A 14,916-nucleotide genomic window follows, 5' to 3' on the forward strand; every position below is an offset into this window, starting at 1 on the left:
TTAATATATGCTATATTCCAAATTGTCGCTATTATATTCCATAAATTCTAGGATGTGCGACTAAGATTCTCTTATTTGGAAATCTTACCGGTTGGCAAATATAATAAAGCTAATATATGCCGAATACATATTGATGATTCACGCTTTTACGATTATTCACACAAAAATTTAGAACTGTATAATTGAACTGAAATTAAAATGAAATAAGGTAAACAAACAAAGGAATAAGTACTTTCCATTCGATTTAATTCTTAGATGTACATTCTTCGGATTTTAATTGTAAAATGTTTTTTGGGTTTATTCTGAGTAGTTAACCGAATATTACGCGAGTATTATGGTATTGTTGAAATAGTCTATTTGTTACACTAATATTATTAATTTATGTTTGTTTCAGCTTTGTTCTGAACCCCCTGACGCCGGTACAAGAGACTCGTTGCTTGCTGCAGAATGACACTCAAGCAAATAACCCAATGGCCACTCCGCAGGTTTGTAACCATTACTCGTACATTTTGCGTATTCGAAAAGCGACCATAATTTATTAATTATTAACTTGGTTTAAAAACGATTTGGGTCGATGTATTTATTTTTATCATTGGAAAAAAAAAATTACAAAATAACAAAACCGTAAATCAATTCAAATATTCAATACTAAAAACACATGTCCGGAATATGTAATTGGCTAAGCTAGCTACCTATTATTTATGAATTGCTTTCAACTAAGTTATAGCGTTATCCGTTGTGAGGAGGCCACCGTTAAGCGAATGCTCCGTTACAAATACTGTAGTATTATACCGGTGACTATATTAGACTAAAGCGAACTAACCCAACAAACTCGTCGTTTCGTATAAGGCATTGAGGAAGAATTTACAAATGAGACGATTTCTGCCACCGGTATGGTAAACAACGAGCAAGTTAAAATATTGCCGGTGTACTTATCGGTACTGTGGTCCGCGTCTATTACACGGGCAGGGTATACCGCGTATTTATAGCCGAGCACACTACTTAGTAGTCATTGCATTTACATACGCTAGACTAAAGCCTATATAAAACTTTGCACAACATACGTAGCTTAATAATGAATGATATTAGTATGAGAACTGAAATTATGCAACTTTTGCTTGCCCCTCATTCACTTTTATTATTAGTCAGGTAGTACCGTATTATACGCAATAATATTGAATGTGCTCTGTTACGGGGTTAGATATGCACTAATACAGGACTAGGTAATAGTCAAATAAATCTTAAGTTGGATAGCAACACCGGGATTCCAGGCGCTGCCAATTAGCCTGGCGACGCTGCGATCGGATTAACAATTCAGATTAAATCGGTCAGCCAGCCTTAGGAAAATCTAAGCTCGGTAACATTGTAACTATTCAAGCTATACCCGAGACAGATTAATTGTCAGGACTAATGAACAGAGCTAAGTAAATAATTAGTTATTACTTATTAATAAAATGCGATAATCGATAATGCGGCGCGCTGCGCTTCCCTTAGTCTGACATCGTCCATCGAGATTCTCTTTATTGAGCTCAGTGAACATAAACAGTGGCGTAGCTAGGCATGGGCGAAGTGGGCCGTCGCCCACGGCCTCGCGCCCCAGTGGGGGTCTCGCGCAAGGCCCCTTCGGGCACAGTGAAAGAAAAGGGCCTCGCAGATGCGATTTCGCCCACGGCTAGATTAGTTCACGCTACGCCGCTGAACATAAAGTTTATGTGATTTACCATCAGCCAGATGTAATATGATAAATCTAACATAATATAATTATGTATTTCTAATTACATATTTAAATATAATCCACAAACTAAAGAAATTATCATATTTCTGATAGCGTTCGGTGAACACGTACTACATGGTGAAGCTGCAAGTCCGAACAGAGAGCGTGTGCCTGCGCCCCTGGGCCTTCGAACGAGTGCCGGGCAAGTCGCTGCGGGGTCTCGACAACACTATCATCTACACCTCCACCAAGGAGGCCTGCCTCGCGGCTTGTCTCAACGAGGTACTATATCATTAACTCGAAAGTTCTGGCGTCATCAGCCTCTTTGTAACTCCGTAATGCAATTTTAACGCTTATCTTATTGAATTTATATTTTATGGTTTCGCCCTACTTGCTGTTCAAGATATAGACAAAGTACACTCAATATATATTGTATCCAGGCGAGTTATGGGGCTGTAGCTTGCGATTGCTTCAAGCTATTTCGCGGAGATATCTACTATACGTGCTCCATGTGTGTACAAGTGTACCTGTGTGTGTGTGTGTGTGTGTGTGTGTGTGTGTGTATGTGTACCGAGCAAAATTACTATGTTTCTTAATATTTAATTGAACTTATACAATTTTTTATGAGTACTGTTTATGTTTTTTATTATTTAATTATACTTATAATATTTTATATGTCTAAAGTATTCTCACTAACGCCACGCCTGTCGTCACCATAAAAGATAATATCATAATGACGGGGACCGAACTATCTAAGGATCGGAGTAATTTTCTTCCCACGCTGTATCCCTTATCCGTAACTGATGTGGGCAGGGGTTCAATTCAGAGCCATTTTCGCTTCGCGGATGATATGGCATTGCCTTTTAACATTATACTTATTAAGGATATAAATGTAACTGGCTAAATTGTATCAGAAACGGTTTCCGTGCCGATCGGCGGAGTACGAGTACGGAAGCATGCGGTGTGCTCTGAGCGACTCGGACCGTCGCACAGCACAGCACTTCGTTCAGTTAGTCGACACTCCTGGAACGGATTATTTTGAGGTTGGTAACTAATTAGTAGGTACTAACAATACTTAGGTACTATTTTTTTTTGGGGCCGCCCAGTTTTTGGGTTATTTTATCGTGTAATCCATCATTTATCCATATATGAAATATCGAAGTAGCAACGTTAATTAAAGTTTTATAAGAACTTTGTTTAACAGCAAATCGAATTGGAAATATGAACCACAAGTCGGCCTTGGCACAATCCGTCTTAATTTTATTTACTTGACTTTAATAGAGAATTGAAAATAGAGCAGCAAATGTAAGTTTTTCTATGTAACGCATCGCTGTGTAAATAAGCTTGGTGGGTTATTCGAAGTACTCTTATTGTACGCAATTTGTATGATTGCACGTTGTGTATGTGTGGCGTGTTCGTGCAGAACCTGTGCCTGAAGGCGTCGCAGGCGTGCAAGGGACAGCGGGTGTTCACCGCGCCGCGCGTGGGCGTGGCCGAGGACAAGGTGGCGCAGTATGCCGGCCTGCACTATTACACTGACAAGGAATTGCAGGTAACAATACAACGATACCATTCTAACTATAGAATTCGCATTTTCAATCACGACCTGGCCGCGAGCTGAGTTTTTGCATGACCGAGAAACAGTTTAAACTTTTAAAGCAAAATTGCTATGCGCGATTATTTCACTTGCACTCGGGTTTAATGCTCGAGCGATGCACTCGGCGATCTAGTCACGATCGTGTTTGTGATAGTTGATTACGTTCCTTAGCTCTAAACATTTTATTGTGATGAAATACTTTATTTGTGCTTAGTTACAGCAGTACAACCTTTTTAAAGATCAGTATTTGCAACTGCGGATAATTAAAACATCAGATGTAGGTACTAAATCTGTATAACTACTTATACAGTAGGTACTATATTTGTCAAATTTCATTGCGCCTGATCTTGAGTATGGGTGGCACACATGGCTCCCCTGTAAAATTACTTCAGATTTAATTATTAGAATCCGTGTTGAGTGTTATAAGAGTTTTAAGGCTCGTGTGTGTTTAGGTGACGTCGGAAGCCGCGTGCCGGCTGGCGTGCGATATCGAGTCGGAGTTTCTGTGCCGCTCGTTCCTGTACCTGGGCGCGCCGCACTCGGCCGCCTACAACTGCCGCCTGTACCATCTGGACCACCACACGCTGCCCGACGGCCCCTCGGCTTACCTAAACGCCGAGCGACCACTTATTGACGATGGCGAGCCCATCGGGAAATACTTCGAAAACTTCTGTGAAAGTAAGTCTAGTAACTTAATTTCCGTGACCGTGACTATTAGACAGTTTACTTATAACAACATTGAAAAGAAGACGGTTCTTTATTCTGTGTTATATGTATAATTTTTTTTAATATATACGGCTTGACCGATTTGGGAAAGTCATTTCTTTGTTTGAAAGGCCAGGCCAAGTTTTGATTATTGGATCCTGGAGAAATCAAGGGATCTTTGATACTTCATTTAATAATGGAACTGTTTTGTTTGTTAGGTAACTAAGAGGGATAATAAATAGCGTTGAAATAATAAGAAGGTTATAAAACAAAATGTTAGTAACAGGCCGTACGCGTACAGCGCCTATGAAGTGTCCACCTTGCTAATGATGTGTCTCGTTACCAGACCACAATTTACTCATGCGACCAGTTCTTAAATCACACGTTATAGATCGTAGTCCGAGCACGTTCACCTCACACCGCTAACTGCAAACTCAAAATGTTAAAATACTATAGGATTCTCGTCATTACAATTTAAAATTCTAATGGACGCATGGAAGAGGTATTGTGCTGTCCGCATAATCGTCATAAAGATATCAAACACTTCCTTGAACGACTGAATAATATAATAGACGCCTACTAAAGTGCTAATGCGGATACCATTAGTATTTTTTACACGCTGGTTCCGGATGACATAGCGAGGCGCGAAAGTAATTTGTATGTCACGATATCTTTCTTGCTTGCAGTACAGACTCGTGATTGAACTAGTCCTATTAGGCAGTTAACTCTGTATAGCTATTAGATGGCTACCGACGCTTCATATGAAATGCAGTTTAAAAGATCGTGAGAAACAGATATAACTCTAGTTGGAGAGAGCATCACGTACGTTTACGTCATTTCGACGATGCTACTTAGGTACATTCCTGTAATAGGTCCCGGAATGGGTAGTTTTAAGAACTGGCCGACTAGAGGCTTTGAAGTAAGTGAAAGAAGGAATACCAGCTCTTACTTAATGGGAAATAAAACTGTGTCGAGTGGCCGTGAAGGCATTAGTTGTGAGTGGAATGCTAGTCTCGTGTGGCAGTGCACAGAAGCCACATAACGCGCGCTGTCGTGCAGTTTTTGTCGCCGATGCAATCAGCGTTAAGCGTGATACAGTTACGAGATGGAGAAGCGTTAGCGGTGACCTCTGCTTCTACAAATAAAAATAAACTGTCTAGACTACAAATTAAAGGACAGCAAATAAAGACTCTAGGTAGGTATATTATCGATCCACTTTTATACCTAGGCGAATCAATTCGTGCTTTTTGCTCTACTTATTTATGCCTTAGTACTTATTGTGTAGTCTAAGAAAAAAACGTGCTAGAATTGAACAGTTGTCATCAACATTTCATATTATTGAATGATACTTTTAAGGGTTCCGTAGCCACCATGGCAAAAACAGAACCCTTATAGTTTCGTCATGTCCGTCCGTCTGTCCGAGTATCACAGCTATTTTACTCGGAAACTATAGGAGATATTTTCACAAACTTTGACACTAGGTGTCTTTTGTGAGCCGCTATAAGTTATAATTTATAGATATATTTTTTGGGGCCCTCCATAGGTACATGATGTAACAAAATGTCGAAAAAAAATTATATTTACAGTATTATCAACATGTGGCACGGAACGGCATGTCATTTGATAAAAAAAACCGGCCAAGTGCGAGACGGACTCGCGCACTGAGGGTTCCGTACATTACATAATTTTAGCAATGTATTTTTAATGTGAAACGTGAGTGAAAGGTAAATTGCGGTTTACGATTTATGACGTATTAAAAAAAACTACTTACTAGATCTCGCTCAAACCAATTTTCGGTGGAAGTTTGCATGGTAATGTACATCATAAATTTTTTTCAGTTTTATCATTCTCCTTTTTTAGAAGTTACAGGGGGGGGGGACACACATTTTACCACTTTGGAAGTGTCTCTCGCGCAAACTATTCAGTTTAGAACCTCAATATCATTTTTGAAGACCTATCCATAGATGGGATGGGGACACTAATAACGTTAAGATACTTTTGGAAATAATGACTTCGAAAGTCAAAAATATGGTGTGTCCCCTTCTACTATTGAACCGTGTATTCAAAAATTAAAAAAAGTGCGTGTGTAAGTGCGAGTCGGACTTGCGCACCGAGGGTTCCGTACAAACCTGTAGGTATATAAGTAAAAGTTCACCCATCACGACAATCGAGTCATAGTTATGGTATTTTTATTGCAAAAGGAAATCCATAACATTAATTTTTATTAAGTATATGATGTAACTAAAAATTTACGGTTTTCGCAATTTTTCCTTTATCTGTGCTATAAGACGTTGCTTCGTACCAAATTTCAAGATTCTGAGTTCACGGGAAGTACCTTGTAGGTGTTGATTCCCTTGCGTGTCGAAAATTTGCGGACATTTTATTATTATTATTATTATTTCATTTTAGACAGGCAGCTGATGCTGGTACGTCTAAATCATAGTTCACTTAGCACAGTTATCATAGTTTGTCTAGTCTATTTTTAAATTGATTAACACTTGCAGAGTTCACAACTTCTGAGGGTAATTTGTTCCAAGCCTTTACTACTCAGTTTGCAATAAAGTGTTTGCCGACATTTGCGGCATAAACGGTTGTATCATTTGATTGCGTTGGCTTAGAAGTTTGATTTTTTCACAGCTCCAAGGGTCAGTAGACCTGAGTATTTGATATAAATTCCAGCTTGATACCTCCACGCGTTCCTGAGAAAAAGGGTCTTGACAGACAGACAGTCGGACGGACGGACGGACAACAAAGTGATCCTATAAGGGTTTCGTTTTTCCTTTCGAGGTACGGAACCCTAAAAATTAGAAAAGAACGTAAAAAATACTTTCAACGATAATTATTTAGAAAATCATAGGTTGAGCCACGGAGCTACTTATTAAAAGGACGTAAGTGTCGCGAAGATTAGCTTAGTATGACTTTTTTATTGTATGAAGATACGGAACTCTCAATTATGCGTGGTCTGACACGCACTTGGTCGGTTTTTGTTATCTGGGTCAAAAGAATGCGACTCTTACTCTTACTTATCGTAGTAGTAGTATCAGCAGTGAGTGTGACGTCACATGTTGTGTTTCATACAAAAAAGTAAGAGGTAGACGTACATTATAATATTGATAAATGCATAATTTTGAGCATGTTTTTTTATCAAGTATTGAGATTGCGTAGTCGTTGAATAGGTACATTGAAACTATCCAAAAAGATACCAGTATAGTCTTACTTATGAGTCACGACACGATTGTCTTATCAGTGTCATATTTACTGACATATTCGCTAACGTCTGCGTAACTTACTTTCTACATTTACATTTCGCTCGCACTAATATGCTAGTACGAGCAAGATACATATAGAAAGTAACTTATTACGCTCACCTTAGTGAATATGTCAGTGTCAAAGTTATGGTAAGGCTACAGGTTGTCAATCAAGTATAAAGTGCCGAAGTTAACAAACGGACAACTTTTCATGTGTGACGTCAACTTCCGCGTTAAATGTTTTAGTATATAAACAAAAATATATGATGTAAATGATGTAATATACCGGCCACGCATGATGTGGTAAGCATTTTAAATGAATGTACATTCTCAGGCGGCACTTTTCCCTTAATCATTTGTGGTTATCAAAATACATAGCAAAATTAAAAACATAATATAAAGTTAGGTTGTATGTGACTTTGAGCGTTATATATTCCACAGTACCTATATATTTTTTTGTGCACGGTCTTCTGACAGTCTTTACCAAATTTTCCAGTTAAAAATATTGTAGTATTTTTAATTATATAAACCAAATTATCCTATACCTTATTTATTACATTCTCTTTTCACCATACCCATTGTGTCCAGATTGATATAGTTCTGAGGTGTTTTAACTTTGGTGAATTTGACTTTTTGACAAAAAATGCCTCCCATATAAAAATAACTTTCAATGTTTGGAGTTTTCCTGACTACCTCAAGTAAAAGTTTGACATTCTAATGAGCATAAAACAGCTTATGAAAATATAAATACAATTATGGCATTGTAGTACGAGTACGAAGCGAGTGAAGATTATCAAAAAACGATGGACAAAAAATTTAAGGTATGATGTAAATGATGTAATATACTCGCAGAAAACTCACAGAAGCTCATACATTGTATTGTAATATTATTATAAATTACAATAATTACGGATTATTAAAACATAAGAACTGCTCGAATACCGAGTGCACACACTCGGTAAAAAGATATACCAGATCATATATGGCCGGGATTCATCGTGTACAGTGTTTATCAGGTAAAAGGTTTTTTTGAAATACCTAACCTAAGTATTTAGTATTTACTTATTTCATGTTGTTTACAATGCACTTTAAAGTAAATATGCAAGAGGTGTTCTGCGATCATACTATGTAGCGGCGGGTCCGGCCTTAATAAAGGCGTAATGATTGATGAATGTTCCTCTTGCTCATCAAATGTTGATGGAACCGGCAAAAACAAATTTATTTTTGACTTCTGCATGTTTAGTACGATACTTTTCCATTATACAGTGTTAGTGCCAAATACAAACGAATCAAAATGACTTAGTCATAATCATAATGCATAATATTCACCATGGTTAAGTTAAAAGCCAATTACTTGCGCGTTAAAACAATATGCGATATAAATCTTGATAATTATTATGCCATTAGCGCACGGTATTTTCAACGGAAGTTAATTGTTAGAGGTTCTTCTGTGGTGCGAACATGAATAAAGTCTCCGGCGTACTGTCGAGTCGTGAGAAATGCTTACAATACATCGCAGTTTTTACGCTCTTATAATCATCAGATTAAATATTGAAACGGAATTGTGTGAGCTAGACAGCCGCACCGATTTAGGCCGTGCAGTTAGCTGAGCTAGGTAAGAAACCTGATATTGAAAGTGTCATCCAACTGTTCATATACTTCCGAATTTAGCTTTAATGGAAGGAAGTGGTTCCTAAGTTAAGCTCCGTAATTTTCATAAAAGTTTGGAAGGTACACACCCTTACCATAGGTACACAAAATATGTATATAGGTACGTTCCCCTTTATTCAAACTTACCTACCCAATAAATACTTTATGTTTTGTCGTCATATTCTTTTAAATTGCTAATAGATTAGTCAGGCCGCAATTGATTGCCGCCTGCCAGTATTGTCGAGCAGTTTTTGTTAAAGTGGACACTTGAATATTCTCACGATGCCAGGCCCTGGGTCAATGGCAGTGATGGCAGATACCGCGGCTGTTCGCGAGCCGGGCCGCGGTTAACTCTTGCCTGTGGAATATCTAACGCTAACGATACGATCGATTTGTACGGTAGGCACTTACAACTCGAAGTCAATGAAATTTAGCTAAGATGTGCCTAGGTTGCCGTAACACTTGTTGTGCGTTAAAATAACAATTAACATTTAAAAAAATATAAGAGAACGTATTAGACAGGCAGTAATGAGCAAGAATAAAAGTTAATATAATAAATCGAGTTACATATTTGCTTTTTTTTTTTCATAGATGAACGTTACTTAAATGATAATGGATAATATATTCTAACTAAAATAGCTTTATATAAAGGATGTATTAATTATAGGTTAATCTTATCTACCGCTATGCGATTTCAAATACAAAGCTGTGTATCGGTGCAATGCGAAAGACCTAACCTAGTAAAATGCAGTAATAAAATTATAATTATGTTGGGGCCGTCCATTTATGCCCATAGCCTGTAAGATTTGTATGAGCGTTATTTTTTTAACTTCATGTCATCAAAAAGGATTTTTTATTTTATAACGTTGAGTTCAGTACAAATCTCGCGCCAGCTCTTATGAATTTATCTAATAGGCCTTATTACGATTAGATTGGTTTACTCACTATGTTTTCCTCCACCAAAAATGGATAAGAAAATATGAAAAAAAAATGAATTCATTACCATAAGCTCCAAGAAACATATTAGAACAAGTCGGTGCTCGCTCCTGTGACCTTTAATTTGAAAGTCCTCATGCAGGTGAATTAATTTACACCGAAAAGTGCATACCTATGTACTTTGCAATTAAGTATACGTAGATTATGTTTGAGAAGTTACAGTAGGTGCAGTCACATGTCGATTTTGTTTTCTTTTCTGATGTTTACTTCGTTTCGCTTTTACCCACGCTATTATGTTCGTTAGAGAGATGCGTCCGTAACTCCGCCGTATGCAAGGTAATTAACGCCGTCCGTGACTGGAGACTTCTCGTTCTGCCCGTAATAGTATAATCAACATGCGAAGTAAGGCTGGCTGTACACGTTACGGTTTACATTTGTTTAGATGTCTAACCTTGCACATACAGGTGGATATGCAGGTCGACCGGAACGTGTATTGAAGTAACAGATCATGTGCGATTCTTTTGATTTGAGGGAAAATAGAAGTATTCTAAGACCTCTGGCATACCACTACATTGTTCCATGTGTGCTTTCAAAAACCTAATACACAGCTTGGCCAATAAACCGTAACGTGTATGGACAGCTTTATGGCTACCTACACACTAATGAATGCGTTGACATAATGTTACGTAGGTATAGGACATAATAATTATGTACCATTTCATAGTTTTAATATATTGTTGTCATATAAGTATTATACATTTCATACGTAGTTATGAATATCACAGCACAATTCTTAATGCACAGTGTCGCGGAAAGCGAATGGATCAAAGTAATTAAGGAGTAGAAAACTATAGAGATTATTCCGGACGTTTATAACATATTTTTTAATACAGTTGCTCAAAAAGTGCTACTTTACGTAGCTGTTTAGCGTGCGGAAAGTTGGTATTCGCGAACTAGTGCTTTTTACTTTTCCAATTTTTTTAAATTTATACTTGTTCCAATTGACTACTTATTGATGAGTGTTAATATTAGTTTCCTTTAAATGTCGTAACCAACATAAAAACCTACTGTTAATGTAAGATTACGAAAAATATACATATTTCATATTTTATTACTTACCTCGTCATCATTATAACACGTTTATTATTTAATATTGAAGATTGAAAAACCGTTGTCTGAATGGAACGGAATAGCTATGAAAGGTAGAGGTAGGAATAGCTGCCGAAACGCCTGTCAAAGAAGAGGCGTTTTTTCTTACTGCAAGCTAAGTTTCCAAAGGCAACATTCTATATTGTTTTTATTCCTTACTTGTTGTTTTTCTCATTTTTTCGCAACTGTATTAAAAAACGTCGTTCGATACACGTGCGGAAATGCTGTTCTTATAATATAATATCTCGGTACTCGTGAAGTAATGACATACTTTCGGCACTAGCATCGAAATGTACTATATTGTGTAAATATGCTGAATCACAAAAAAAAATATACCTACTGTAACAAAGGGTTTATTAAATTGACACAATGAAGTATTGTGATGATTTTTAAAAGATGTATAAATAAAAAGACCTGTGGATCAAATTACATCATCATCGGTTTAGATGTAATTTGATCCACAGGTCTTTTTATTTTGAAAGTTGACTCAAAATCAACAAGGTGGCAATGTGTATTCGTCAACGAGCGCTACACGAGACAAGTCCCGGTAAAAAGCTATTATTAACCTAATGGGTAATATACTGTTTCAGAATTTATGTACAGTCAGCTCCAGAGAGAGATAGTTGACCCCCCCTGGATGCAACCCCCCTGCAAAGAAGTTTCTATGCAGGAGGGTAATTTATGTCTGCTTCACAATTTCTCTATTTTGCAATGATGGGTTCAACAGCAGTTACCGACATCTACGGTTATAATTTACCTAATGCTTTCAAATACTACGTTAGACGAGCGGTAAGCACACAACGAGCTACCTACCCCATTACGAAAACCGCAGCTATGGCATTAAGATTGCCATCCATCCTCTAGCCAGTCTAGCCTACTTCATTATAACGCAAGCACACAATATAATGAACTATTCAGAAATTCTCCCACTCCGATATCATCCTTTATCTATCTATCCAGGAACTAGGTACGCACAAATTCAATTTCCTCCTTTAGAATGGAAAACATAAATTATCTCGACGCTGCGCTGGTACTCAATCAAAACTATCGAAAAAACGGTTTCAACATGTTTTTCATGCCTTAACTTGCAAATGAGCTTCTGCTAGAAAATTGAATCTGCACTGTATGTACATACCCGGGCGGATCAACTATTTCTGGTATACAAAACTTTTTATTACAACAAACGGATTTTCATTGAATATGGATAATAGATTGCAAATATATCACGAGCTACGCTTGTTTTCAGGTTTTACTGGCTTATAAACATGATTTTGATAACAAACTCACGTAAAACGTCTTCTGGGTCACGGATTCGAGTTTCAGAACTTTGTACCTATAGAAAAAAAGATTTAAGAAAAAAGGGTTTTATATGTTAAATTTATTAAAAATTACCGCAATGGCGGTAGAAAAGGAAATAAAATCAGCCTTTCATAAATGTATGATTGTATGGCACTAATCACCCCCCCACCCTTTCATCCACAACGCACCAAAAATCTAGGTGGCTCCCCTTCCTAAAATGGTTCTAATAATTCACCATGCTAAAGGGTATCTCATCATCATCAAACGCCGTAATTCTCATAGCTGTAACTCACATCGTTGTATTCTATTCAGTGAGCTTGTGGTCGAAAGTAGGTCTACATTTTAATTTTTTTTGTTCACATTTTTTAGAGTAAATATGCCATGTGTATATACTTCTAATAACGAGGAATGATAGGGCTTTTTTATGATTTTTTATTTTTTTGTGTGTATATTAAAATAAGAAAAATTAAGGCATTTATTCAAAAAAAACATTTAATAGCTAATTTTTATTTTTAATTTCTTCCAAAAAATTTATATGAAACCTTATAAATTAAATATTAAAAATGAATTTAGCATCCCTGAGTTATACGTAAATAATACCAAACTTGACCATATATCAAAACTTAATTTTTTACAAATTTTAGGGGGGCACCCCGGAAGTCAAAATTTTGCATCAAAAATTTGATTGGCTCCCCTTCCTAAATTAATCTGTGAGTCAAAAGGAGCGACTGTGCAATAGGAAATTCTATCATCATCATGTGCCGTATATCGCACTTTTTTGCCGTGTGCGCCACGGACTATAAGTAGATATTGTCTCCTGAGTCACATGAGCAGTTTGAAGATAAAGTTTTTAATGTAATTCGGCAAACGATTAATATTAGGGGATGAAAACAGTAATGGTACGTGTCAGAGCTAGAAGTGAAATAGTATTTGTTTTTAAAATTAATCTACTTTTCTTATTACATAATTAAAAGTCGGTAAACTGTTACAAATGAAGGGACTATACTTAACCTAGCATAATTTGAATTAAAAATATAACTAAGAAATATCTGCATCTTTAGGTACCAGCTCATCAGCTGCACTTTTCAAATATCCATCAGCCGGCCCTTTGTCATGCTCAGACTCAAAGAAAGATTAAGATATGCAGTAGAGCTTAAATAGACGTATTGTTGCTGGAAATACTGACTGAAAGGACCGTCGATGAAGAAGTGAATGATTGAAATGATTCATATAAGGCAATAAGTTTCACGGTGTAATTGTATAAGCTTAAAGTCTCCTGAGTCACAAAGTAGTCTTCTGGGCCACAGTTTTTGTGACTCAGTGGACCGTGAGCCAAGTGACATTTAAACCTTTTTGGCAATTTTTTGACTCAAAATTATTGAAAATACAGAGCAAAATCATGGTCCTGCGGCATTTTAGACCTAAAAGACATAAGTTCAGAATCAAATTAGTTTCCAAAATTATTAAACATCGAAATTGCATTGTTAGCCAGTCGACACACAATAAACACAACTTTCCACATCTCGAGTCACGAACGAAATGGCCAAGCCAGTTTTAACATATAGAAATGGCCGACGCCATAATTCGATACGCAGATTCCGCTCCAATTTATAGCCGTTAAGCCGTTGATATTCTGTCACACTCGCATTTATTAGAATATTTTATCTTGTGACTCAGCCGACAAGTGTTTTACTGACGCGGCAGGGACCAATATTCAAAGAATATTTTATACACTTAAATATTTAACGTGCTTGATAAATAGAATTTAAAATAAGGAGACAAATGTTTATAATAACAGAGTAAAATAAAAAAAGACGTCTAGGAAAATATTTTCAGGATTACCATTAGTCGTTAGTCCATACGCCTTGGGGACAGTAATATTTTGTATGGGAGATAAATTTCGTCACCTGAGTCACCATCATCATAATCATCCTCGCGTTGTCCCGACATTTTGCCACGGCTCATGGGAGCCTGTCCATGTTTTTTTTTTACAATAAATTTACCATTATAAGCTAAAGTAACCATAAGAAAACAGATCTAAGTTTATGATTGTGATCTTACAACATATTAGATTAATATAAAGTAGCAGTTAATATTTTGGAAATGAACAGGACAGGTTTATACAGAAAATAGTTGATCGGCCCACGGTTTACGTACCAACTAATTTCAGGCATATTTGCATAAACTTTAAAACTCAATTGTAACGGTAAGGTATGCCGCATGCAATTACACTCGACAGCAAATATACCCGTAGGCTTTTATAATTGGACCCTATTCTTTAACTTGCAATGTCATTAAGATAAATGATATGAAAACGAGTGTCTGACAAAAGACACAAAAAGGCTTATGCATGTGGAGCATGACCGCAGTCTATTTAAATTCAATCAGTAGGCGCAGTGATATCGGCTCAGTTTTGTCTGTATAATTCCATCAGCCAGGTTGGGTCGGAATGTGCCGTATCACGCCCTCGACGTTGCATTCGGATATTCGATGCAAAAAGCGACAAAACAAGTACCTACGGATGTAGCTTAGCGCCGGCGGCGGTGGCGCCCGCTTCAGTAGCCCATAACGGTGGTCATACTCGACTTAAATAGAATTTTTTGCATCGCCCGTGAGGT

General features: G+C 37.1%; 1 protein-coding gene and 1 long non-coding RNA gene across 2 annotated transcripts in view; one reads left to right on the top strand and one right to left on the bottom strand.

Annotated features, from left to right (window-relative positions):
• The window catches only part of LOC134753946 (uncharacterized), a 96,809-nt gene that overhangs the window by 67,086 nt on the left and 14,807 nt on the right, over positions 1-14,916 (top strand). The window contains exons 5-9 of the mRNA XM_063689973.1: positions 395-485; positions 1,829-1,996; positions 2,629-2,757; positions 3,138-3,266; positions 3,764-3,989. Of these exons, the coding sequence (XP_063546043.1) occupies positions 395-485; positions 1,829-1,996; positions 2,629-2,757; positions 3,138-3,266; positions 3,764-3,989 (743 nt within the window). The remainder of the gene's footprint in view (positions 1-394; positions 486-1,828; positions 1,997-2,628; positions 2,758-3,137; positions 3,267-3,763; positions 3,990-14,916) is intronic.
• Positions 1-14,916, bottom strand: part of LOC134753986 (uncharacterized) — a 174,932-nt gene that overhangs the window by 1,841 nt on the left and 158,175 nt on the right. The gene's annotated exons all lie outside the window — the stretch shown is intronic.

This window comes from Cydia strobilella, chromosome Z, assembly GCF_947568885.1.
Source record: "Cydia strobilella chromosome Z, ilCydStro3.1, whole genome shotgun sequence".
Classification (NCBI taxonomy): Eukaryota; Metazoa; Arthropoda; class Insecta; order Lepidoptera; family Tortricidae; genus Cydia; species Cydia strobilella.